Source organism: Echinops telfairi, unplaced genomic scaffold, assembly GCF_000313985.2.
Source record: "Echinops telfairi isolate 266 unplaced genomic scaffold, ASM31398v2 ScPeMD7_7457;HRSCAF=8495, whole genome shotgun sequence".
NCBI lineage: Eukaryota > Metazoa > Chordata > Mammalia > Afrosoricida > Tenrecidae > Echinops > Echinops telfairi.
Window position 1 is genome coordinate 21,307,968 of NW_022111357.1, and position 3,825 is coordinate 21,311,792.

The 3,825-nt window shown below is 47.2% G+C and overlaps 1 protein-coding gene across 1 annotated transcript in view; it reads left to right on the plus strand.

Annotated features, from left to right (window-relative positions):
- Window positions 1-3,073: 3,073 nt before the first annotated feature.
- The window catches only part of HMGCL (3-hydroxy-3-methylglutaryl-CoA lyase), an 18,799-nt gene continuing 18,047 nt past the window's right edge, over window positions 3,074-3,825 (plus strand). Inside the window, exon 1 of the mRNA XM_004705108.2 lies at window positions 3,074-3,151. Within this exon, the coding sequence (XP_004705165.1) occupies window positions 3,092-3,151 (60 nt within the window). The 5' untranslated portion in view covers window positions 3,074-3,091. The remainder of the gene's footprint in view (window positions 3,152-3,825) is intronic.

A 3,825-nucleotide genomic window follows, 5' to 3' on the forward strand; every position in this document is an offset into this window, starting at 1 on the left:
ATGTTTAATATTTCAATATTAATTTTAATGAATTATGTAATGTTCCTTGCCAACACTATAATTCAAATGCATCCATTCTTCTCTGTTGCTTCATTCATTGTCTGGTTTTTAAGGTCTCCCCTGAGGTACAACCCCGTCAGTGATAGGATTATATACGTCTACTGAAAAGACCAGTTACTCTGACTATTATGTAAATCTATACACCTGCCACCACAGAGACAAAAAACATTGAGATTTTCTTTCCAACTTGTGCAGCCTAAAATTGATGAAGCATGTAATGAACATGTGTTGATAATTACTGGTGATTAGCATGCAAACATTGGAAACAAGGACCAGCAGTTGGAAAAGAAAGCTTCCATGCTAGAAACAAAGCCAGAGTTGGAAGGAAAGAATTCTGCAAGACCAGTAACTTACTTATTTTCCAGTAGCACGTATAGCAACTATACACACCTCATCAGATGCAATACATACGAACCAAACTGATGACATCGTGGAAGCACTGGAGACACTCAGTGTCCCCAGCAGCATGGTAGCACGTCCATGAGAACTAAATTCCGACCTTGAGTGGATCCCACCTGAATTTAGAGGCCACCTCAAGACCAGACTGAACACTAATGACCAAAGGCCAGATGGTCTGTGGGACGGATCAAGGGCATCATGCAGGAAGAAAGCAAAAGGTCATTAGAAAGCCAGGAAAGAAAGAAAGAAAAAGCCCACACGGATGTCAGAAGAGACTCTGAAGCTTGTTCTTGAACATACAGTAGCGATGGCGAATGAAAGAAACGAGGAAGTAAAGCTGCACAGGAGTTTTCAAAGACCAGCTCGGGAAGACGAAGTAATATATAATAATGAAATGGTGCAAAAGACCTGGAGTTTAAGAGGGAAGTAAACCCAAAAGGGAGGCACAGGCTTGGCACTTCTCAAGAACTAAAGAAAAAAAAGTAGGCTTCAAGTTGCCATACTGAGAGATTCTATAGACGGAATGCTGAATGACACTGGAATATTGAATGACGCTGGAAGAGGCACACAGGCTTGCCTAAAGCAAGCTAAAAACCTTAGTTTGCCCAAACAGCTTCACAAGCAATTAAAAATGAAGAGTAAAGCCAATAAGAAAAGCTGATACAACAAAATCAGAAAGCCAAGGAGAGTTGCATGGAATCGTCCTGAAGATTGCTGACTATTATAGTCCCAGACAGAATCTAGCCCGCATTAGCAGCAGCACCCTATCTTTTCTAGTACATTATTTTATATTATTTATAGAGTCCAGCAAGAACGAAGAGGAAAGAGAAATCGTGGGAGCATGCAGTTGAAAGAAAGGCTTGGCCTGGAGTCAGATGGGGGCTGAATTTACCACCATATGTGGTCTTAGGAAAGGTGCTCGACTTCTCTAGAGCTTCAGCTTCCCCATCTCTAAAATGCAAAGTGGAGTTCGTATCGGTCTTGTAGTTGTGATAACTTACGTGAAGCACCTACATATCATGACTGATATATAAAAGATGCTTAATGCATGTTACTATTATAGTCTCCGTGAGAGCAGGTTACAGTGCAAACCAAGAAAACACCTTGGTTAAAATAAGATCTCACCCCTGGGTGACCCCAGGCAGAGCTTCGGCACAGTTGCTCATATTATTTGGAATTGGAGACACCACAGTGACCAACCAGTTAAAACCTCTGTTCTACAGACACTTACCTTAGTTAGGCTTGTAAAAAATTTACATTTGCAATTTGCCAGCGAGCAGATGGCACCAAGTGAAGGGGCCACCCATGACACAAGTGGAGTTGGGAAACTCGCAAGGAGAGGCTTTGCTTAAAACTCATGCATCCCTTTTTAAAAGACTGAAACACCATGCTAACACCTTTGGACTACATTGTGGTTACAGGTCCAGAATCCTGTGAGAATTTCTGGTCACGGAGGTCTAACAGAACACTGAACATGTTGTTTCCCTAGCTACAACCTGAGCTCCTAGGAGGCAGAACAATCCGGTCTCCCCCGAGAATGCCAGCGTCAGTGCGCTGACCAGTTGGCTAGCCATACCTTAGGCACAAAGACTGTGTACAAAATGCAAGCTTAATCCGGTCTCCCTGCTTGCTAGCTGCCACAGAGTCAGCTCCGGGACTTACGGGGACTCCCATGCACAGGGAATGAAACCCTTCAAAAGCATTGCTCTTAGAGCTGTTCTTGAGGTGTTCTCCAAAGCCCTGTGGTATGGCCTCTGCCAACCTCGGCCTCCCCAATTCTATCGTGAGTTGCCTTTTTACTCCCTCCTGCTCCCCAATCATTCTGGCCGCCTTGACATTTGACTAAAACCAAGTTTTTTTTGAAACATTTCTGATCGTAATCCACAGTAAGAACGCTATCTTATATTGCAATCTGATTGACTTTTGAACAAACGAACATTTTACCAAACAGCCCTTAGCTCCTCTACTCACACATTGAACTCTGGTATTTTCGATTTCCTGAAGGTAAAAAGAGAAGGCAGTTGGCATGAATCCCCTTACTTTCCTTACTTCAGGACTCATTGCATCTACCACTCCCTCTGTCTGGAAAGGTTTTCTTGCATCCTTTTTACCTGGATTGAGTTTACAGCTTGAACAAATTCAGACATTTGACGCCAAAGACGGCATCGATTTGATTTCATACCTTCTTCGGCGGCGTCAGTCGTCTGAATTTTAATTCTCAAGATCCTGATAAATTTGAGTTAATACATGCAAAGAATTCAGAACAGCGCCAAGCAAACAGTAAGTGTAATGACATATTGTAATGACATAACTACTTTTTCTGATTACTGTGTTTTCTCAGACTACGTACGAATGCATGAAACAAGAGACTCTAATACTTGTTCATCTTTATCTCCCACCAAAAGACAACAGATGCTGGTAAATAATGAGTAAGCTATACGTCAGAATCCTGGGTCACAGTAAACCAGGTCAGACCGGGTTAGATCCATCCCAAAGGGACAAGGGCTGGAGGCGGAGCCTGGGCGAACGTCCTCGCCGTCCTCCCGGAAGCCCCGCCTCCCGCAGGGCGGGCCCTCGGCGGCCGCGGTCACGTGGCACCGGCGGGCGGTCACGTGGGGAGAGCGGGGCCGAGATGGCGACCGTGAGGAGGGCGGCGCCGCTGCGACTGGCGGGCTTGGCGTCCCTCCGGGCCGTAAGTGCCTCGCCCGCGAGGGGCGGCTCGCGGACCCCGTGTGGCGGCCGCGTCCCCGGAGCTAGAATCGTGAGGGCCGTGGACTTGGGCATTGCAAGGGGGTGGGGGACTGAGGAACAGGGACCCCGACCGGGGAGGGGCGCTTGCCGGGTCTTGGGGACCTGCCCCGCGAACAGGCTTTCCGATGGCGCCTCCGACCAGTGCCGCCGCCGTCGCCCGCCGGCTCGTCGCTCGGGGGCTCTTGGGACGTCGGCCGAGTGTGGCCAGGCTGGAGGTGTGCCCAGGCGCGCGCCACCCCCGTGTTGACCCTTTCCGCCGTGCCCGGGGCGGGCGCGAGCGCGCAGGAGACCGAGTTGTGTAAGGGTTGGATGAGTGAGTGGTGGAGGTTAAAGTTCAAGCTGCAGTGCCACACGTTCTCAGTCGAGGGACATCGTTTTGTTTTTGTTTTTTTAAACATTGTATTAGGGGCTCATACAACTGTTATCGCAATCCATACACCCATCAATTGTGTAAAGCGCATTTGTACATCATTTCTCAAAACATTTTCTCTCCACTTAAACCCCCGACATTAGGGCCTCATTTTTCCCCTCCCTCCCGAGCAAATTCTTTTCCATGTGCATAAATGGTAGATTAAGGAACACTTTTTGTTGTTTGAGAAGGCTTGTGGCATAGTA